The following is a 22,641-nucleotide window of genomic DNA, read 5'->3' on the forward strand; positions in this document are numbered from 1 at the left end:
TTTAGCTCCGGCGACGGCGAGGTAAGAAAAAGTCAAAAACATGACCGTAACCCTAACAGTGAACCCTAACTTCTTTGAGCTTTGCTTCTCGTTTTTCGTTTGTTGTTTCTCTGGATCCCTGACTTTTTTCATTTCATCTTTGCTTGTGTAGCAATTTGAGGCTAGTGACGATGGCGCGACAGGCCCCCTCTGAATCGACGGTCGAGGCCAGTGGCACTGACCGTGAGATGGAGAGGATGCGGGACTATATGCGCAACCAAGCACTGTCCTCTTTGCACCACTAGTGAGGGAGACAGATGTGATGCTGCCGGATCCCATGTTGCCAGATCCCACCACTAGTGAGGGAGACTGACATGACGCCGCCGGATCTCGCGTAGCCAAATTGCCGCCAGTGAGACGGACGCACAGTCACCCTTGATCCATAGCACCACCCAGATCTGCTGTCGGGGGCACAACCCCCTGGATCCGCAGGTGGGGCGCGTGTGTTCTCCTCTGGATCTATTGGAGCCTGGCAAATTCGATAGATAAACCGTTCCACGCTTCTACTAGTTCCTGCTAAGCATTTCTCTCTCTTACCAAGTTACAAGAGAAAATCTTTAGTTAGCTCCATGAATTGGACATGCCCTAAAGAAAACATAAAAATGGTTCAAATTCACAACAACAATCGAGCACCTCGATGGAACTTTTTATTCATTACTATTTGCCCAACTCATCTCGACACATGAACCGGACGCAACAGGCACCTTCTATGTGCCTTTCAATAAAAAAAAGCAACGTTGCATGCACGCACACGATGGATGAACTTGTGTGGCACCCACGCACATGATTGAACACAGTAACTCCATCAGTACAACGGGCAGGTGAGCCGGGGTGTAGGCACGGCGTATAGCCGTGTGGCGCATGGCGCCGACAGCCCAAAGACATCAGCGACGTCGATGTCCGACGGCTTCATGCCGCCGGGCAGTGCCCAGCGGAACCCGTGCGCGAGCTGCGCGACGGCGAGCTCCAGCGCGTGCAGGCCCAGCGCCATCCCGGGGCACGACCGCCGGCCGGAGCCGAACGGCAGGAACTCGAAGCAGCTGCCGTTGAGGTCGAGCCCGGCGGCGGCGTCGCCGTCGACATCCTCCGCGGCGAACCGTGACGGGCGGAACACGTCGGGGTCCTTCCACGTCCGGCGGTCGCGGCCGATGGCCCAGACGTTGACCGTCACCTGGGATCCACCGGGCACGGAGTAGCCGCCGACGACGCAGTCCTTGGCCGTCGCGTGGTACAGCATCGGGATCGGCGGGTGCATGCGGAGCGTCTCCTTGACGACGCACCTCAGGAAGGGGAGGCTGCCGAGGTCGGACTCGGAGACGTTCTGGTCCATGCCCACCACGTCGGCGAGCTCCTGCTGCAGACGCCGTAGCTCGTCGGCGTTCCGCAGCAGCTCTTTCATGGTCCACTCGATGGACGATGCCACTGTCTCCGTCCCACCAAACATGATGTCCTGCATGCAACGTATGTATGTACGATCTATCATGCTTAAATGATACATACATTGGCTCCTTTGGCATAGTTCCGCTTTATTATAAACTAAAAGGGTTTTCCGCACGTTGCCGCGTGGGTATAAGAAATATAAATAAGTTAGAATATGTATTGGCTAATTGGACAACTTGTAATTCAGATTGACGTGTGGCTATTATAGTTGCATAAGCTAATAGATTTTAATTGTGTGTAATAATGGATTGTCTAGTAAGATAGTTTGCATGTTTAGAGAAATAGGCAGTGGGGTGTGATAGTAGATTGCTTAGTTGAATAACTTGCATTTTGAGAGAAATAGATAGTGAGGTTTTGCTTTATTATAAGAGTATAAGATAAGTTTTGTTTCTAGCATCAGCTTTACGAGCAGCTGTTTTGTGAACTTTTGTCAAAAAAAAAAGAAACTGTTCTGTGAACAGTCTGACATGTGAAATTGTGAAGCTTATTTCAAGGAGAACCGTAGGAGATGCACTTACCAGGATGAATGCCTTGATGTTGCGGCGGGTGAGGCGGAGGGAGCCGCCATGGCGGTCATCGACGGCGTCGTCACGAGGGATACAGGCGAGCATTTCGTCGACAATGTCGGCTTGGGCGTCGGAGGAACTCCTGCCTCTCTGAATGTGGTCGTCGATGATCTTGTCGATGAACCTGTCTAGCCCGTCGCGTGTCTGCCGGAGGCGGCGGCGGTTCAGGTCGATCCAGGCGAGCCACGCCGGCATGAAGTCGCCGATGCTGAACGTGCTAATGTTCTTGGAGAACTCTTGGAGGACGCCGATGTACTCGCCCTGCAGGGCCTCGCATCCGCCGGTGCCAAACGCGGCACGGAAGATGACGTTCGTGCTCAGTGTGAAGACCAGCTCGCCCAGGTTCACCACCTCGCCGTCGCCGCTGCGCCGCGCGACGGCGCGCACGAGCGCCGCGGACTCGTCGCGCAGGGCGAGCCACGTCTCGGCGCGGCGCCGGCTGAAGAGCTTCGTGACCGAGAGCTTGCGCGCCTGGCGCCAGAATGGCCCGTAGTGCGCGAACGCCATGTCGGCGTGGCCGTAGCTGAGGTACGCGATCGCGGCAGTGGCCGGCCGGTTCGCGAAGGCGACGTCCTGCGCCTGCAACACCTCGCGCGCGTACTCCGCCGTGGACACCACGAAGACGTGCCGCCGGCCGAGACGGAGGTGCAGCAGCCCGCCGTAGCGCTCTGCCAGCGCCGCCAGGCCTCGGTGTGTCAGCTGACCCATCATCATCAGGTTGCCGATGATTGGGAGAGGCTTGGGGCCTGGTGGCAGTGGGAGCTTGCTCCGTTGCCGCAGCTGCAGGAGCACGACTGCTAGGGAAGCTAGGAGCACACAGCTCAGCAGGTCATTGGGCCACTCCATGGCGAACTTGGCGATGAGAGCCAAAGGTGTGAGTTTTAACTAGCTAGCTAGGTTGCATTGATATATATAGAGAGTTGGTACAAGGGACATTGGAGCATATCCAAAATAGAGAACCATCGATTTGATGTCACTGTTCTAGATAGAGTTGGTACTAGACATGTGGAGATATAAGCTCTTATACCCTTACGACCAGGCCTGGATTTATTTATATTAAAGGAATTGGCCTTTTAGAGGATGATGCGCGGCAATTGATCGCTCTGATCAAAGTCCTGCGCAAAAAGACAGACTTGGAGCTAAAATTAGTTTCTAGATCTATAAATCTACCTCGTGGACTATATAAAGGTAGGCAGGGGACCCCCTCAAGACATCTCATCTCATATCATCATGCAACAATACAAGTTAGAGGTACGACGTAGGCATTATGCTCTCACGGCGGCCGAACTTAGATAAAATTCTTGTCATTGTCTTATGTCACCATCTAGTCCGTAGCTTGTGCACCTATTTGCCAACAATCTACTACCTTGGGTATACCCGTAGGTAGACTGCCAATCACATTTCATCGACAAGACATGTCACTATTCACTACTACAAAAAACTTTTTGGGAGATATTTTGCTTTGGGCCACGGAGGCGGCCGGCTGGCGGCCCGCCTCGGTTAACCTAGGCTGGGCTGCCAGCCGGGCAACCGTCACGGTTATTACATTAACCGTGGCGGTCAGTGTAAGGAAACCACCACGGTTAATCCCTTATTAACCGAGGCGGTCGGCCTACACAAACCGTCACGGTTCATACATTAACTGTGGCGGATTCTTTAGAGGAACTGTTTCGGTTAATTTTTTAACCATGGCGGGCGGCTTAAGTGAACCATCACGGTTAATATATTAACCGTGGCAATTGCTTTCGCGGCCACCGCCACGGTTAATGTGTGATTATCCGTGGCGGTTGCTTTAAGTGGCCCGCCACGGTTAAGGGTGTGCCTATAAAAGCAGCGGCCCGGCCCTTTCTTCTTCCCCGTGGCTCCTTCTTCATTTATTAGGGTTTTGACCTCAAAAACCTAATATTTGATATCTTAGAGGAGAAAACTTTTTGCCCTTTTATTTGGTGAAGGGGGCATTGCAAGAGGTGGATTTCTTACTCTCTAACTCTCATTTTCTCCCTTTGGCATTATTTAGGTGGTTTTGCTAGATCTAGATCTAGATCCAAATGTTTTATATCTAGATCCAAATGGAGGAGAGAAATAAAACTAGATTTAGAGCTACTCACATGTTTTCATATGTCTTTATTTGTGTGTGCTAGGTGGTCGCAGCCATTATGGATAGGGAAGAGTGAATGTATACGATACCGAGGGTCAGCAACGATTTAGCTTTTCTGGGACATGTGAGAAAGTTTGTTGCTGTTGCGAAAAAGCACCATGTGTCTTTGGGTCGAGAGCGCATCATCTGTCCATGCAATTGCTGTAAGAACAACCTTGTATAGAAAGATAACGTGGTGCAGTCTCACTTGATCCGGCATGGCTTCGTCAAGGACTACACCATCTGGAAGTATCACGGTGAAGAAGTAGATCCAAGTGTGACAGGTGCATCTGGCGGAGGTAACTCGTCAACGGTGATTGATGGGGGACGACCATCTGAAAGTACGTGGAAGACCCCAGCTGCTATGATCGGAGGTCTGAGAAAGATAAGCAAAAGTATGGCCACAAACTGGTGGTGAGGCGAGACTTCCCGGTACTTACTCCGCCTGCCTCTAGTTCTACTACTACTGATGGTTGTATTGTACGGATACTACTACCAGTCATAATTCTCATGTGTTACCTTCATCATGCATGCAGTGCGCTAAGCAACCTGAAGGCTCAGTTTTGTGTGGGTACTATGCTTGTGAGTACCTCAGGGCTTGCGGAAAATTCAACAATAGCTGGAGGCAGCTGCAGAAATCCCAAAGTTGGTTGGAAAATGAAACAATTGATCAAAGGACCATCACACAAACAGTAGCTGACATTTGTAAGTTTGTCACGGATCAATGTTGTCATGTTGACGGATAGTTTTTTTATACCTGGAGCGAGCTAGCGACAGAAGAGAGGTTCGAGAAGCTACGCAACTGGAGAACCAGCGGTTTAGATATGAACGACTATAGGTTGCCGGATATTTTTGAGTGAACATTATTTTAGATGTGTTTTTTATGAACATTATGTACATTGATGTAATATGAACATAGTTTGTGACATGCATGGACCGTGGAATGATAAAGATGACATATATGGATGTCATATATGTGCTTATCCTTATGCCTTTTGCTCTGTATATGTTTCAATAAAGCAAATTTTGGATTCAATGTGGTCATCCTTTATACATATGTATTTTGCTTTGTGTATGTTTTAACCTAACAAATTTTGGATTCAAATTTGAAATAAACTGAAATGAGGTTTTTTTACTCTGGATACACTTAAAGGAGGCGGGCAAGTTACAAAAACCGCCTCTGTTAATTCATTAGTAAAGACGGGCATTTTAAAAAAAATCGTCTTGGTTAACATGTTAACGGAATCGGTTGCTTTAAAACGGTCGCCTCCGTTAAAGCTATTAACCAAAGCAGTTTTTTAAGAGTGGTCGCCTCAGTAACATATTAACCGAGACGGTTGGACAACCGCCACGGTTAAGGCAACAATTAACCGTGGCCTTTCATCCGTGGCGGTTGCCTTGCCCGCCACGGTTAACCTGTTTTGCCCGCCACGGTTAAATATTTTCGTAGTAGTGATTCTAGGTAGAGATGATACTAGACATCAATTCGACTGTTCTCTATTCTAGATTCAAATAATAATTCCAATAAATACAAAAGATCCACTCACACATGCATACTGTAGTAAGCAACTTTCGTCCTATAATGTTGTTCTAAGAGTGAAACCAACTTAAACAGTTAAAGTTCTCTCTAGGAATAGAAACAAGCACACGCTCATTCGCTCACCTCACTAGTCCGGGGCGATGAGCGCGGGATATGTGCGTGAATGGTTTGATTCTCGCTTCACCCTTGCGGGTGCATGGGTTTCTTTTACCAAAATTTTTGTATGCATAGAGAAAATTCCACCAACCCATCTTGATGTTCCTATACGTTTAACACAAAAGCATGGTGGTTAATGGATTTGAGATTAAAAGAATGCACAATTTCTTGAGCAATAGTAATTTTGTTGGTAATTCTCTTACAGGCTAAAAGTTCTCTTCGCTGATTTACTGTGAGAGAAAAAATACTATTGTCTGAGAGAAAAAGTACAGTTAAATAAGACAAATGAACGGAGCACATAAACCAGAAAAAGTCAGTGACATAGTGTGATGGGCCTTTTTTGGGAATAAGAACAATTTCAGTAGCATTAAGCGAAGCACATGAATTACCATTAATGTAGAAGTTGGTGATCAATTTATGAACATCATGCTTAATCCAACTTGAGGCAGCCCTATAGAAAGCAACGCGATCCATCTGGGCACAAACAGTATTTTAGCCTCGTGCTCTTTAAAAATGCTTCTTAATTGCTAGTATGCTCAGTAATTTTATGTAAGATCAAATTATGTTGTTGGATCAAATTTTCATGTTTAGCATGATCTATAAGATGAGGAGGGGCTTGCTGCAAGATAGAAAGGTCATTTCAACATCAGAAAGTCGTTGGTTGAGAGTTTTTTTTCTTTTTCTTCCTTACCCATTTCTTGATAGTGCAAGCCATTTCTCTATTGCTGGTACGCACGTGAAAAGGCTTTACCATTAGCCTGATTCTTCCATGCTTGAAATGAAAATGACCCGATCATCCTTATTTTGAGGTTGCTGAATGTCTCATGGAAATCATTTTCAGTCAACCACCGACATCCTTAATTGCAACACGCCTACGGCTCCGAGCACAGTCGACTCAGCGAGGTCTGCTTGTGCTATACCGGAATTGGTGCGACCACTTGAGCATGCATGATTGCCAAGCAGCAGCAGCAGCAGCAGCAGGTTGGGAGGTCGACGACGGTTGACGTTCACCTGGGCTAGTGTCAACGTCGGTTTGGTGCGCTGTTAATTTCATCGGATAACGTCACGTGGGTTATAATATAAGGCCTCGTTTAGTTTCCAAAAATTTTCAAAATTCTCTATCATATCGAATCTTGCAACACATGCATGGTGCATTAAATATATATATGAAAACAAAAACTAATTGCACAGTTTATCTGTAAATCGCGAGACGAATTTTTTAAGCTTAGTTACTTCATGATTAGATAATGTTTGTCAAATAAAAACGAAAATACTACAGTATCCTTTCCCAAAGGTTTTTGGGAACTGAACAAGGCCTAAATCTCCATTCATCCTTTGATCATGCATATAGGAGCACTGCGTGTCTGCGTACCATACATGGCATACAGTATGGGTGTGATTGGTTGCCCCCACCGGGCCATTCAAAGGCCCATCCCGCACGGTTCGGTGCAGTTGGCCTGTGTTTGGTTTCTCTACTGGTATTCTTTTCGTGTATGGCTTCGTTCCTCTCGCCCCCTCCACCCCGGCCGCCTCCGTCTTCTCGAGTCGAGCTTCCTACTCCAGCCGGGACGCTTTGGTTCTTGGCGGGAACCCTAGGCGAACTTGGCGGGAGCTGGCGCCGTCCCTGGTATAAAAGCGCGTGCGCTGGTGCTTGTTAGGGTTACCCCCTCACTCTCGCCACTCCCGCCTCCATCTTCACTAGTGAGTCGTCCCCTCTCCTCCTCTCGCGCCGCCGGATTCGCCCTTCCGGCATCCTCAACGACGGAGCCTTGAGCTCCCCAGGTGTGTGGAACGGTATATCTCACCTCCTCCGTCTCATGTTTCTTTGATTTCCATCATGTGTTTGATTGAAATGAGCAGATATGTTACGGTTATATGTTGTACCGGGCTAGATCTGTGCGATTTTGATTGAGATCTACTTGTTGTTGAGGCAGATTATCCGATTGTTATGCTTGATGTGGTTGTAGTTTGGCATGTTTGTTAGCTGAAGCAACTTTTTGCTGGTGATGCTTTTTTCGATCTGAATACTGAGCACAGTGCCTAAGGTCGATGATTACACTTGTAAAGATTGACGCTGGAGGAGCTCCATCTGGAGTGGCAACCGCGTCCACCGTAGTATTGGACTGAGTTCTTGTTGTTACTAGGTAGTACGCATCAGTACTGGTTCATTAGGGTTCTAATTTGGCCATGTGTATTCTGTTTTTCTAGAGATGGATTTCAAAGCTAGGCGCCGAGCGGCTGCTGCTATGTTAGTAGCTGTGGCCACTTGGTTTTTCTTGTGGTTTAGGAGAAGAGCTCAGGATGCTAGATCTGTAACGTATGGTCCCATGGCAGACAGGGATCAACAAAGGATGAATAACCTAAACTACATTTACAACTCACATGATGTGCATTGTGTGAACCTCCTTAGGATGAGAAAGGCACCCTTCTTCCATCTTTGTGACCTTTTTTGCAGTAGAGACCTCTTGTCCGATAGCATCCATGCTAGTGTGGAAGAGCAGGTAGCTATGTTCTTGCATGTTGTGAGTCACAACCAGAGATTCAGGGTGGTAGACCTTACATTCAGGAGGTCAGGTGAAACTATCAGTAGGTACTTTCAGAGAGTGCTTTATGCAGTAGGAGAGTCGAGGAGTGAAATGATTGTCCCTGCTTCCAACAATGCCCATTCAAAGATCCTTGGTAACAATGTCCATCTTCTTGCCTCTCCACTTTTGCAAATCACCTTGCTAACTGTCTAATGCTATAGGATGTATTTTGTAGTACAACACTGTAACACTGATGGTGCTAGGAAGGTAGACATCAGGGCACTTGTGCCAAGATGAAGGCTGGGCTGGATGGCTCACATGGTTTCATGGCGTCTATGAGCTTCCTAAAATATGACAAAGATTTCTGAGGATATATGGCTGGTAGTGGTCAATGATGATTCTCTATGTTGTGATGATACACTGTTATTTTCATGTCATTCATCCAATATTCTAGCATCATCCACAGGATTGCAACAATTAGGTTCCCATGCAGTTCCTAAGCTGATGGCATCCTGTGGATGTGCTTGGACATTGCATGGGTCAGTTGAGTTTGCTTAATCTGCCTCTTTTGAATACATGAAGGGATCCACCAATGACAACTTTGTATTAACTGAGGCCACTACCTAACCAATTCTGATATTGTTTGGTGATGCTAAATACTTACAAAAGGTTGCACTGGTTGTTTTGAAGGAAACAATGACGACTTGGTATGTTGTTTACCGAGGGAAGAAGCCTGGGGTTTATGATTCCTGGCCTCTTTGTTGTGATGCTGTTGCTGGGTATAGTCACAATTGCTACAAGGGCTTCAAATGCAAAGAACAAGTTGTTTCTTCATTCCTGGAGTACACGGGGTTTGAAGATTTCTCTATGGAGGAAAATGTGATGAGCACCTCGCTGGAGTACACGGGGTTTGAAGATTTCTCTATGGAGGAAAATGTGATGAGCACCCCATGCATTACTGCTGGGGGCAACCACACACACCCAAAGAACCATCCTTTATTTGCAATTTCTGTGTTTGTGGCCGTTGTACTGATCAGCCTGGGTGTTTTTCTTACCACTCGTTGCTGCAAGTGTGTCTAGTAGTTTTGTACTGCCAATGATGGTTGTCAAATGACTAACAAATTAAACTGATGCAAGACTATCTTTTCTAATCTAAGTATGTGTGCTATTCATGGTCTTTTCGGTTTGCTTGCCAATGGTGGTAACCTCACCAAAACCATTCATGGGTGCTGCCACCTTTTCATTCAGCAACAACCAAACAAGATACAGTGCATCAGTGTATTCTATGAAATCATCCCAACAAGTAACCAAACATGGAACCCGTCGTCCAGTACAACCAGTAAAAACACAACCAAACATGGTTGCCTGTACGCTCTGGACGGTGCTGGTTTGGGCTGAGATGACCCATTCATCCTGGACGAAAACTACTGGAGCAACCAATCACGCCTATATGTAGTTCTGATTCGTACCAGAAGCGAGCCGAGGATACCAGCCGCCGGCCGGCAAGGACTAGCCGCCGCCGTTTGCATCGTTCAACCGCTAGGTCCCACCAATATCCGAATTCGGCACTTTTGCTGAGGATTTACCAAGTATTTTTTTTCACTCGACAAATAAGTTCCTTGCCAAGTACCAAAAAACACTCGGTAAAAAATAAAAAAACATTTAGCAAAAGAAGTTTTTTGCCGAGTGTCAAGAAAAACACTTAGCAAAGAAAGTCTTTGCTGATTGTTTTTTTATATGGGAAAGAAGTTTATTTGTCGAGTGTTTTATTAACACTCGGCAAAGACCTTCTCCGCTGAGTGTAAAAAAACACTCAGCAAAGAAAATTCAAATCAAAATTTGAAGCCTTAAACAAATTCAAATCAAGATCTATAACTTTTATTTTAGTCATTTCTTCATTTGACAAAGTGAAAATAAACTTGTTCACAAATTTTACATTTCTCTTATAGTTATATAAGTTTTGTGAAAATTGTTAGAATCACCATGTCGGATGAATAGATGACCAAATAATCAAAATAAACTTTGTAGATCTTAGGTTATGAAATTTTGTAGTTGACAACGTTTTTATTTGAGTTCATCTTGTCATGCAAAATTGCGTCTTTATTTGAAAATTTGAAAAATTAAATTTCTCAAACGACATTGGATGGAAAAACTCCCTAAATAAATTTTGTAGATCTAAAAAATTATGAAACTTTATAATTGATAACTTTTTTATTTGAAATCATCTTGTCATGCAAAAACTACGTTTGAATTTGTTAAATTTGAAATTTAAATATTTTAAACAATCTCGCATGGAGAAACTCCCTAAATGAAAACTGTAGATCTCGAAAAGTTATAAAACTTTATAATTAGTAACTTTTTGATTTGAAATTATTTAGAGCCTCAAACAATCAATTTATATATGTTTTAGTACAATATACGAGGAATTGAAATGCAAAATAAGCATAAATGATAGTGTGGTGTAGTAGTTAGTGAGGGAGACATGGTAGAGTAAGGTTACTGATTCGAATCTCATTAGCTGCGAATCTTACGCGAAAATGGGCGGGCACTAGCTGTTGTACTCGATAAAGATTTTGCCAAGTATATTTAGGCCTTGTTTAGTTCTAAAAATTTTCAAGATACGGATATAGATACAGTATCAGAAGTTGAATATTTAGACTCGGATATACGGACAGATCTAAATCTCTCTAATAAATTTGGTCTCAAATACGGTGTCGGAAAATATCTATACCGTTTTTATCCTCTGCCTAACCCTACCCGGCCTGCACTGCACAGGTCGAACGGTGCGCAATGCATGCACGGGGCGGTATCCAGCTAGGCCCTGCGCTGCGACTCGAGAGTGGATCATGAATGGACTGATGATCACCCGATTCGTTAAAATCCGTTGCTTAATCATGGTGCTACTGCTGATCTCAAAAAAAATCATGGTGCTACTGCTATAAATATCGCAATGATTGAATAATTAGAGAGGGACAACCGTACCGCACCCACTTCTCAGTCCCATGTGTGGTTGGTCGGTCGGTAACACGAAACAGAAAATAGCAGAGCACCCTACTAAAGACCCTACTAAAGAGTACAACGCCGACGCTCCTTTTTGATACTATAGGCGGTTATAGTTATCACACGCCTATAGTGTAAAAAGGGCGGTGTTAGAACTTCGAACTGTCTGTGAAGATGCATTTTTACAGGCGGTTTCCTAACTAAACCGCCTGTAGAAATGATGCATTTCTACATGCGGTTGTCCTAAGAAACCGCTACTAAAAATCATATTTCTACAGTCGGTTTTTCTAACTAAATCGCCTGTAGAAATCATGTATTTCTACAGGCGGTTCTCCTAAGAAACCGCCTGTAAAAATCATATTTCTACAGACGGTTTTTTAAGAAAGCCGCCTGTACAAATAATTTGAAATTAAATTTCTTGAGTTTTTCAAATGACCTTGTTTGAAAAAACTGTCAAAATGAAAGTTGTAGATCTTTCGAACTTTATAGTTGATAATTTTTTCATTTGACATCATCTTTTCGTCGAAAACTACGTTTTAATTTTATAAATTTAAAATTCAAATTTTGTAAATGACCTCGGATGGAAAAACTTCCAATATAAAAGTTATAGATCTTAAAAAGTTATGAAACTTTGTAGTTGACAACTTTTCCATTGGAATCCGTTTAGGACCTCAAATAATCAATATATGCTCGGTTTGGGATAATATATGAGGAACTAAACTCTAATATAGACAAAGTGAGTGATAGGTGGAGTGGTAGAGGTGGCTACGCGCAAGGGCAAGGTCTCAGGTTCAAATCCCACTGTCCGCGAAGCATGCCATTGTACGCGAAAAAAAGGGCAACTTGCGACTTTTTTATAATTGCGCGAATAGCCGATGGGCCTTTCCTATAATTAAATTTTTTTTCTGTTTTTAAAAGTTGATTTTGTATTTTCTATAAAAAACATTTCTACAGACGGTTCACATAACTGAACCGACTGTAGAAATTCATTTCTACAGGCGGTTCTTAGTTACCGCCTATAGAATTGACCCATTTCTACTAGCCTCTAGCGCAGACGGTGCTGAAAAAACGCTAGTAGAAATAGGTTTCAGCCGTGTACAGTGCACCAGTGGCAGCGGCTGCATCTTCATCCTGCCAGCGGGGGGTGACCCTCACCCTTCGCCTCGCCCATCGGATAAGGCCATGTTTACTGTTTCCAAAAACTCGCTTGTGTTGCAAACCGTGTAGACACGTTCCGTCCCTATAAAACTCACTTTAGTCCATGAAATGTTTAACCATATAATATCTCTTTTTGTTAATACTATATCATATCAACTTATTTAATATTTATAGAACTTTTATAAAATCCTTAAGACCGGCTAACATAAGGGCATCCGCAATTGTATAAGCCAGTTACCACCTTTAAGCCAATTTCCTTAATAGTGCTAACTTTTAGCATATAGGTAATAATATGAATAGCCGCAGAGGCTTAAAGACGCCGCGGACGCCCTGGGAGATGCCCTGGCCGCCTTCTTTGACGCCGAGGTGGAGCTTCCCCCCTCGGCGCGCAGGGGCCTAGGCAAGCAGAGCAATGAGGACCTTAAGTTAGTTTTTTCTCTTTTTGGAAACATCAAAGGCCAGTGGGCCTTGTGTTCTGTATATAAAACATTAGTGCTAAATATGAATGTTTATATGATTGTTCCTTTTAAGATTTTCTTTATATTTCTTGTTGTCACCTTTTTCCCTATGCTGACCCGACCTCGGCAGCGCGGGGTCGGGTGAGCTACTGGTCAGAGCGTCCGAGCCTAAGTCCTTTCCTTTTTCTTAGTAATTTTTAGAAGTCCGGATCCGTCCCCCGATCCTAGGGGGTGAGTAGAGGTCGTCCTTGCCCGTGGGCACGGATCTTTCCTCGGGCTCACGCCTTAAGGTTTAGGGGATGGTTCTGCGGTTTCTTAAATCCCTTTAGGAAACGAAAGAAAGACCGTGGGTTGGGGTGCTTTGACTTGTGCGAAAAAGGAAAAAAGATTCGGAGTTGCCACAGGGGGTTCCCCCCGTGTAGCCCCCGAGGGAGGCTCGGACTCTGCAAGGCAGATCCGAGACTTACTCTTTAAAAGGAAACGACCATATAATTTGAACTTTCATTTATTCTTTCGAGATGATGAACAAATGTGTATTTTTACAAAATTCTAAGGGTAGAAGCGACGTAGCTGTTCTATGTTCCACGCGTTCTTGAAGACCTCCCCTGCTTCGTTGGTGAGCTTGTAAGTTCCGAGTCGGAGGACTTCGGCGATGACGAAGGGTCCTTCCCAGGGGGCGTAAGCTTGTGACAACCCTTGTTGCTTTGCCGGAGCCTCAGCACCAAGTCGCCAACTTGAAAGGCTCGGCCTCGGACTCGTCGCGCGTGGTATCGGCGGAGGGCCTGCTGGTACTTGGCAGAGTGTAGGAGGGCTATGTCTCTGGCTTCATCCAGCTGGTCCAGCGCGTCTTCTTGGAACGTCTTCGAGCTATTTTCGTCGTAGGCTTGTACCCTTGGAGACCCGTACTCTAGATCCGTGGGGAGGACGGCTTTCGACCCATAGACCATGAAGAACGGGGTGAAGCCTATGGCTCGGCTTCGGGAAGTCCTTAGACTCCAGATCACGGCCGGCAGCTCTTTGAGCCACCTTTTTCCGAACTTGTCCAACCGGTTGAAGATCCTGGGCTTCAGACCTTGGAGGATCATGATATTGGCACGTTCCACGTGACCGTTGGTCTTTGGGTAAGCAATCGCTGCCCAGTCCACACATATGTGGTGTCTGTCGCAGAACTCCAGGAATTCCGCCCGGTGAACTGTGTGCCGTTATCGGTGATTATGGAGTTGGGCACTCCAAATCGGTGGATGATATCTGTGAAGAACAGCACCGCTTGTTCGGCCTTGATCCTTGTGATGGGTCGGACCTCAATCCACTTGGAGAACTTGTCGATTGCGACAAGCAAGTGAGTGAAGCCCCCGGGCGCCTTTTGCAGAGGCTCGACGAGGTCGAGGCCCCAGACAGCAAAGGGTCAGGTAATGGGGATCGTCTGCAGAGCCTGAGCGGGGGGATGAATTTGCCGAGCATAGAACTGGCATCCCTCACAGGTCCGCACGATCTCCGTGGCATCGGCCACGGCGGTGGGCCAGTAGAAGCCTTGTCGGAAGGCGTTTCCTACTAGCGTCCGAGGCGCGGCGTGATGGCCACAAGCCCCCCGAGTGTATGTCCTCTAGGAGCTTGACTCCCTTCTGACATGAGATGCAGCGCATGAGAATACCCGAGGGGCTACGCTTGTACATCTCTCCGTCGAGAAGGAGGAAAGTCTTGGCGCGTCGAGCCACACGTCGTGCCTCAGCCTGGTCTAAGGGCAGAGTGCCATCGACAAGGCGTTACAGCAAGGGGTAGCGCCAGTCTGGCGAGTCGTCTGGTGCAGGGGGTTCGGTCTCGATGTCCATGGCCTCCTGCTCCTGAACCGTGGTGGTCTTGGGGTCGGGGCCCGAGTCGCCTGGGGGTTGATCTGAGCCCCCATCGTCTTTGTAGTCGACGGAAGGCTTATAGAGGTCGCTGACAAAGACATCCGAGGGGATCGTGGCCCGCTCGGACGCCATTTTGGCGAGTGCATCGGCGGCCTCATTGTATTTCCTTAACACGTGGTTAAGCTCGAGGCCGTCAAATTTTTCCTCTAGGCGCCGGACTGCTTTGCAGTATGCGTCCATCTTGGGGTCGTGGCAGCTGGACTCTTTCATGACTTGGTCGATGATGAGTCTGGAGTCGCCTCGGACGTCAAGCCGCTTGATCCCAAGCTCGATCGCGATATGGAGGCCATTGACAAGGGCCTCGTACTCCGCCGCGTTGTTTGAGGCGGGGAAGTGGAGCCGGATTGCGTATCGCATCCTTACCCCGAGGGGCGAGATGAAGACGAGTCCAGCGCCGGCCCCAGTTTTCATCAAGGACCCGTCGAAGTACAAGGTCCAGCACTCGTGCTGGATCTGAGGTGGAGGGAGTTGAGTTCCCGTCCACTCACCTACGAAATCCGCTAGAACTTGGGATTTATAGCTTTCCGTGGCTCATAGGTGATCCCGTCACCCATAAGCTCTATAGCCCACTTAGCGATTCTACCATTAGCCTCTCGGTTTTGAATCACCTCTCCCAGGGGGAAAGATGATACTACCGAGACTGGGTGAGACTCAAAGTAATGGCGTAGCTTGCATCGGGCTAGGACTACCGCGTAGAGTAGTTTTTGGATTTGGGGGTATCGGATCTTTGTGTCGGATAGTACCTCACTGACGAAGTACACCGGCCTTTGGACCGGTAGGGCGTGCCCTTCTTCCTTCCTTTCGACCACGATAGCTACGCTGGCCATCTGATCGGTGGCTGCAACGTAAAGGAGCAATGGTTCCCCCTCGGCGGAGGGTACCAAAATGGGAGGGTTAGTGAGCAGGGCCTTGAGCTTGTCAAGGGCTTCCTGGGTCTCGTGGGTCTAGGAAAAGTGCTCGGATTTTCTAAGTAACCTATACAGAGGTAGTCCTTTCTCCCCGAGACGGGAGATGAAACGACTGAGGGAAGCTAGGTATCCCATGACTCTCTATACTACCTTTAGGTTACGGATTGGGCCCATGTTTGCGATGGCCAAGACCTTTTCTGGGTTGGCCTCGATCCCTCGCTCAGACACAATGAACCCGAGGAGCATGCCTCGGGGGACCCCGAAAACACATTTTTAGGGTTGAGTTTGATCCCTTTTGCCCTGAGGCATCGGAATATTTCATTCAGGTCGGCCACCAGGCCGCTTGCCTTCCTGGATTTGACAACAATGTCGTCTACGTAAGCCTCTACCGTTTTGCCTATGACATCCCCGAAGACCTAGAGCATACATCGCTGGTATGTAGCCCCCGCGTTCTTAAGGTCGAAAGACATGGTTACGTAGCAAAACATTTCGAAAGGGGTGATGAAAGAAGTCGCGAGCTGGTCGGACTCTTTCATCTTGATTTGGTGGTAGCCTGAATAAGCATCAAGAAAAGATAAAATTTCCCATCCCGCGGTGGAGTCAACTATCTGGTCGATACGAGGTAATGGAAAGGGATTCTTAGGACATGCTTTATTTAAACTAGTATAGTCTAAACACATCCTCCACTTCCCATTTTTCTTTTTGACTAGTACAGGGTTAGCTAACCACTCGGGATGGAATACCTCCTTGATGAATCCGATCGCCAGCAACTTGTGGATCTCCTCCCCGATGGCCCGGCGCTTCTCCTCGTCGAATCAGTGCAGACGCTATTTCACGGGCTTGGAGCCGGCTCGGAAGTCCAAGGAGTGCTCGGCGACTTCCCTCGGTATGCCAGGCATGTCTGAGGGACTCCACGCGAATATGTCAGCATTCTCGCGGAGGAAGTCGACGAGCACTGCTTCCTATTTGGGGTCGAGGCTCGAGCTGATCCTCAACGCCCTGCCTTCAGAGGTCCCGGGGTCGAGGAAGACGAGCTTGGTCTCCTCCGCCGGCTTAAAGCTTCTAGCGTGATGCTTGGGGTCGGGGATGTCCTGGTCACCGTCGCCGAGGCTGGTGAGGATAGACAGAGAATCAGCTAGAGTCTCGGCCTGCTCGATGCACTCGACGTTGCACTGGTAGGCGTGCTGGCTGGTCGTGCTGACGGTGATGATGCCGTTTGGTCCCGGCACCTTGAGCTTGAGGTAGGTGTAGTTGGGGACGGCCATGAACTTGGTGTAGCATGGTCGCCCCAGGATTGCGTGGTAGGTACTTGGGAACCCAACCACGTCGAATGTGAGGACCTCCCGTCTGAAGTTGTCGGGGTCCCGAAGCAGATGGGCAGATCGATCTGCCCGAGGGGATGGGCGCGATGTCCCGGCACCACTCCGTGGAATAGCGATGTGTCATTCCTCAGCCGAGACTTGCTGATCCCCATGAGGGCCAAAGTCTCGGTGTAAAGAATGTTGAGGCCGCTGCCTCCGTCCATCAACACCTTGGAGAGACGGGTCTCGGCGATGATGGGGTCAACGATCAAAGGATAACTCCCGGGATTAGGGATCTGATCCGGGTGATCCTGTTGGTCGAACGTGATCGCGCTCTCAGACCACTTGAGGTACGAGAGGGCGCGGCTGTGCTGACTGCGCAAACTTCTCGGAGTTCGCGCTTCCTTTGACTCGTGGTGAGGCGAGCCGCACGTCCCCCGAAGATCAAGAGGTAGTTCTTGACCTTAGGGAATCCTTCTCCATGGGGGTCGTCGTCCTTAGGGGGCTCTTCAGCGCCCTCCTTGACTATGATGTCGGTGTAGTACCGACGCAGGACAGTGCACTCCTCAAGAGTGTGCTTGGTTGGGCCCCTATGATAGGGGCATGGCTTCTTCAACATTTCGTCGAAGAGGCCGGGACCAATAGGAGCCCGCTTGGGGTTCTTGCGATCTACCGCGGCGACTAGGTTGTCGTCCGACTGACCCTGCTTCCCCTTGCGACCCTTCTTCTTCTTTTTTGGGTCGCGAGAGCCCGAGGCCTCAGTGGCCTCAGCCTTTTGTGTCCCCTTGGTCGTGCCATCGGAGAAAATGGCACCAACCGCCTCTTCGCCTGAGGCAAAGTTGGTGGCGATGTCGAGCAGCTGGCTGGTGCTCGTGGGGGTCTTGCGACCGAGCTCATGTACCAGTTCCTTGCAGGTGGTACCGGCGATGAAGGCTCCGATGACGTCGGAGTCTGTGATGTTGGGGAGCTCGGTGCACTGCTTGGAGAATCGCCTGATGAAGTCTCGGAGGGACTCATCGGGCTTCTGCCGGCAGCTCCTGAGGTCCCAGGAGTTCCCAGGGTGCACGTATGTGCCCTAGAAGTTCTCGACAAAGATCTTGACCAGGTCGGCCTAGTCGTGGATCATGCGCTCAGGGATGTGCTTAAGCCATGCTCTGGCCGTATCGGCCATGTGGAGTGGCAGGTTGCGGATGATGAGCAGGTCATCGTCCACTCCGCCTAGCTGGCATGCTAAGCGGTAATCCGCTAGCCAGAGCTCAGGGTTGGTTTCCCCCGAGTACTTGGTGAGGTTAGCGGGCTGTCGGAATCGTGCCAGGGATTTGGCCCTACGGATGGCCTCGTTGAAGTCGCGGGGGCTCGGAGGCTCCAGCGACGTGCTGCGGTCGTGGTCGGGGTCGTACCTCCCGCCTCGGCGCGGTCGATAGCGCCGAGACTTGGCCTCGTCCCTGTCATGCCGTCTGGCCTCGAGGGTGGCCCGGACGTCCGCGTTGGTCCCGACACGCTCGTGGACAGATGGGGCCTTGTTGCCCCCTTGTGGGTTAGGGGGCGGCGGACCCTGCACGGTTGGTGCCCTGTTAGGAGGGGGTCGATCCCCTTGGCGTCTCGTACCGTGGGACTGTGACGCAGAACTTTCTACGTTCTGCACCACAGCTTGCTCCAGGAGGCCACATAGCCCCTGGCGCACCCTTCTCCCCTCAGGAGTCGATGCCTCGGGCATCGCTCTGAGGAGGAGTGCGGCAGCCATCACGTTCTGGCTGGCTGTGATGAAGACTGGGGGGTTGTCACCCCCTTCGTCCTCGATGATGCGGCGGTTGACGTCCCGGGCGCGGCGTCTAGCCTCGCCCCCGTCCTCGCGGGCGGACTGGTCTTGGACCAGGGTCTCGCGGAGTTGGCGGAGGCGTACGCGCTCTTCTTCGAGCCTAGCCTCCAGCTCGTTGAGCTGCTCGAGGTCAAGGCGCTATCCTCCTGCAGGGGCTGATGCTGCCCCGCGGGCTCCAGGATGGGTCCTGGGAGTTGTGTTGGGGGGTGGAGTGGCGTTCCCCTGCCTAGAGGGTCCTGCACCCCCTTGAGCGTTGGGGGGCGCTCCTCCAACCTCGAGGTTGAAGCACTCTCGTGACGGATCATAGCCGCCGTCGTCGGAGTCGGAGTAGTCGAGGCAGTAGTTGCTGGCCTCCAGAAAGCGCATGAAAGTTTCCGGGTCACCACAACCGGAAAAATCAGCGCCAGCCCATTCATCGTCGCCTGAGGTGGGATCCTCAGGGTATGACGAAACGGGCGGCATAGCGATAAGGTCTAGGGTAGACCTCAGGTGGTGCCCATGAAGATCCACGTATGCACTTAATGAAGTGCTCACGGAAGAGGCATAAGTGGCGGCTGTGCTCTTGAGCCCAAGAGGGACCTCGGGACGTGCTGCTGTCTTTCCTCCATCCATGGATGGAGGGTGATGAGAAGTCGAGGCCCCCTGGTCCCTCTTCTGAGGAGGGGGTGGGAGCCGTGCTTTTCCCTTTGACCGGGGCGGAACAGGAGGTCGCGATGAGAAGCCGTGCTTTTCCCTTAGTCCGTGGAGTGGAGCTCGACGCTCCGCGGGCCCTTCCTCTAGCGCCTGTCGGGCCGGAGGAATGGGCGATCTGGTGAGGAATATGCGGGGGGAGGGCCGGACGGACCCTCGCCTCAGTGGTAGAGTCAGAGATCCTAGACCTCTAACGCCCCCGTCGGGCACCCCCCGCATGGTGCCCCGAGCGCCTCCCACGCACTAGCTGCGGTGGGATCGGCTCAGGGCGAGGTTCGGCGTCACCACATGGTGGGAGGAGGACCATGTCATAGCCGGAGCCAAGCGACATGAACTCCAAACTCCCGAACATCATGATGGTGCTGAGGCGGAGTGGGTGGAATCCGTCTGCCATCCAGGCTTTCCCCACTAGGGAAAGATGAATGCCACGCAAAAGGCCCCTACCTGGCGCACCAACTGTCGGCGTCTAGACTCGTGGTCTAGACACAAACGAGTATAAGTATACGTGACCACCTAAACCCGGATGGTGATGCAAGTGGAACACAGAGAGTTTATACTGGTTCAGGCTAAGGATGCCCTACGTCCAGTGAGATCGGGGATCTGTATTGCCTTGCACCCAAAGGTGCTTGTAGTAGGGGTGTACAAGCAGGTTGCGAGAGAGGGCTAAGTCCCAAGTCTCGACTTATGCGTGGTGGACAGAGCGCTGGTTGCTACTCTGTGAGTGAACTTGCTTAGAGTTGTGGTGTTTGTGTATTGCTTTGATTGTGTGTTGTGTGAACGGCCCTGGCTCCCCTTTTATAGTCTTAAGGGGGGCACAGGTTTTTACATGTACGATTGAAGATTTCCTTTGCTGAGTGGTGAAGCCACAGTCCCGACCCTGTAGAAGCTTGCCCATCCCGTCCTTGAGGCATGGTTGACAGCATCGCTGCTCCTGTGAAGCGTTACCGAGCCCTGTTGGAGTCGTGGGGGTCAGATCGGTGATACTGCAGCCTGTCCTGTAATAGTAGGAAAAGACAGCTAACAGTGACACTGGTTAATCTCTCCCATTTCTCTTTTACTGTGAGGCGGTACACCACAGTGAAAGAGGTAAGGCTACAGTGACTGGGGTGGTTGGAATAGTCGCCACCATGCCCTGCTATGATATGGGAGTCACCGCGCCTGTCACGTCGTGGGTACGGGCGCCGTGCGTTGGAAGCCTAGCTCTGTGATGGGGGATTGGGCGAAGCGGTGTCGGCGCCCGAGCCCTTGAGGGGTCGGACGAGACGGAACTCGTGTCCGAGGCCCAGTGGGGTCGGGCAAGGCGGTGTCGGCGCCCGAGCCCTAGAGGGGTCGGGCGAGACGGAACTTGCGCCCGAGGCCAAAGTGGTCGGGCGAGCCGTGGTTTGGGCCCGAGGCCGAGGAGTCAGACGAGACGGGGCCCGTGCCCTGGTGATTGCGGATGGTTTGCTTTGTCTTTTGCGATTTTTATTATTCTGACTTGGGTATCCCTTTTTATGGTACCCAACAAGACTGCTCGAGCACACTCGAAGCAAACCTATCAAGCATAATTCACGCATATCACATACACTACTCAACACATGCTTGGTCCCTTATGAGGAAAAACCTCTTGCGGCTGGTTTGTCCCAAATTAAAAGTGCGGATGCATGCGTCAATGATTTATTTATCTACTGATGATTATGATGGAAGACTTAGTCTTAATTTTTCACATGGTAGCTCTTGTCGGGGTTTATAGAGATACATTTATTTAGATTACATCAGATTACAAATTGTTCAAGATTTTAGCCAATCATTTATTTAGAATAATTTTTGTTTCTAGTCATAACTATATCAGTAATTTAGTAGTACACTAGTACAAAAGAGCACAAAGCTGGCGGCTGAAAAAAATAACACTGGTGGTTGAGTTATCACGCGCCAGTGCTAGCAGAGGCACGGGCACGGACTTGTCAACTGCCAGTTGAAACCCATTTCCACTGGCGGTTGTCTTAACACAATCGCCATTTACACTGGCGCTTGGCTTAGCCAGTGGGCAACAATTACCACTAGCGGTTGCTTAAGACAACCACCAGTGGTAAAACTGTAATAAATACCCCTTCTTCTTTCTCCTGACCAGAACAGCAACCCGCAGCCAACTTCCATTTATGGCGATTTTGGCGGTCCAATTTTACAATATACAAGAGGAAAGGTTTTGATCTTCATTTCTTCGAAAAGTTTTTGTAAACTATATCCACAAAATCTTGAATCTCACCTAGACTTCATGAAACTATACACGAGACTAGTGGATTTTGAACTACGCTTTCGTAACACTTTGTCAAATGGAAAAATGGTTTATATATCAAATGTAGATCTTGATGTGCTTGACAAAATTTGTATTCATGACTTCTCCTGTTGGGACCGTCTAGGGTGTCGAAAAGTGGCATGTACCTTCGAAAATTTCAAAATTGAAGATTTGACCAGTTCAAACTCTGTCAAATGAAAAGTTGACCATTACAAGAAATGTAGACCTTGATGTGCTTGACATACTTTGTATTCATGACTTCTCCTATTGGGACCGCCTGGAGTTCGGTCAAAGTGTCTTTCTATTCAAATCGAAGAGTTGACCTCGTCAAATGTGGTCAAACGGGGCACCAAATGACCCCAGATGGAGAAATTTTGAATACAAGAATGTTAGAACTCATCAAGATACACATACCATACATGGACCATTTCACTATCTGCAAAAGTTTTGGTAAACTTTGTTCACAGGTTTTAAAAACCCGAGAGTTGACATGGTCAAACGAGGCAATTAACGATGTCAGCTAGAAAACTTTTGAACACAAGGTTGTTAGAACTCATCAAAATCTACGTTTCATATATAGACCATTTTACCATCTAGAAAAGTTTTTGTAAACTATATCCACAAAATCTGAAAAGTGGCATGTATCTCTGACATGGTGCGCGTTGCAGAATGCAATATCACCAAGAGATTATCCGTTATGGTGACAATCCCCATAATAA

General features: G+C 48.8%; 2 protein-coding genes across 2 annotated transcripts; both read right to left on the bottom strand.

Annotated features, from left to right (window-relative positions):
• On the bottom strand, positions 652-3,008 carry LOC8057164 (cytochrome P450 84A1). Its single transcript, XM_002450530.2, has 2 exons — positions 1,998-3,008; positions 652-1,489 (listed from the first exon to the last, which is right to left on the bottom strand). Exons 1-2 carry the CDS (start codon positions 2,889-2,891, stop codon positions 845-847), a joined length of 1,539 nt encoding a protein of 512 aa, XP_002450575.1. The 5' UTR covers positions 2,892-3,008; the 3' UTR covers positions 652-844.
• Positions 14,783-15,139, bottom strand: LOC110435881. Its single transcript, XM_021461971.1, has one exon. It carries the CDS (start codon positions 15,137-15,139, stop codon positions 14,783-14,785), a length of 357 nt encoding a protein of 118 aa, XP_021317646.1.

Source organism: Sorghum bicolor, chromosome 5 (genome assembly GCF_000003195.3).
Source record: "Sorghum bicolor cultivar BTx623 chromosome 5, Sorghum_bicolor_NCBIv3, whole genome shotgun sequence".
NCBI classification, from domain to species: Eukaryota; Viridiplantae; Streptophyta; class Magnoliopsida; order Poales; family Poaceae; genus Sorghum; species Sorghum bicolor.